Source organism: Austrofundulus limnaeus, unplaced genomic scaffold (genome assembly GCF_001266775.1).
Source record: "Austrofundulus limnaeus strain Quisiro unplaced genomic scaffold, Austrofundulus_limnaeus-1.0 Scaffold8929, whole genome shotgun sequence".
Taxonomy (NCBI): domain Eukaryota; kingdom Metazoa; phylum Chordata; class Actinopteri; order Cyprinodontiformes; family Rivulidae; genus Austrofundulus; species Austrofundulus limnaeus.
The window spans coordinates 162-706 of record NW_013961331.1 but is presented as its reverse complement, the minus strand read 5'-3'; the positions used below and the strand labels follow the sequence as shown (position 1 = coordinate 706).

Sequence of the window (545 nt, the reverse complement as noted above, 5' to 3'; positions counted from 1 at the left end):
ATATCAGACAGTGATGCTGCTATCAGCTGGATCAGACAGGCTGAAGGAAAAGGACTGGAGTGGGTCGCCTCCATTTCTGCTCCCAGTGGAGCCAATAAATTGTATTCCACATCTGTCCAGGATCGCTTCACCATTTCCAGAGACAACGACGTGGATCAGGTGTATCTGCAGATGAGCAACCTGAAAACTGAAGACTCTGCAGTTTATTATTGTGCTCGAAGAAGCACAGTGGTACAGGAAGCCTCAGAGCTGAACAAAAACCCGCAGCTGGTTGACACTTCCTGTTCTTCTAAAGAAACACATCCAGACAAACCCTGTAGTAACAAAAATCTAAAGTTCTCTCATTGTTAGGATGGAAAATATTCATAGTTGAACAAGAGGTAAATCCTTCTGATGAAAATGACAACACAGGACCTGTTAACTTCTAAAATCAGACAAATAAACTCATCACAAAGCACAGTTTTCAACATCTTAAATAATACACGTGCTACAGAAAATAGTTATAGTATCTCTTAAGTAAATTATTTTTTCTTGCTCTGCAGAAA

General features: G+C 40.2%; 1 gene segment (V, D, J or C); it reads left to right on the top strand.

The window, feature by feature from the left end:
• Positions 1 to 3: 3 nt before the first annotated feature.
• LOC106512603 (Ig heavy chain V-III region 23-like) lies at positions 4 to 231 on the top strand (the record flags this gene model as incomplete). The annotated part of the segment is given in 1 exon segment: positions 4 to 231. A coding segment is annotated over 1 exon segment (228 nt), but the record flags the coding sequence as incomplete, so codon positions are not given.
• Between the last annotated feature and the right edge of the window lie 314 nt (positions 232 to 545).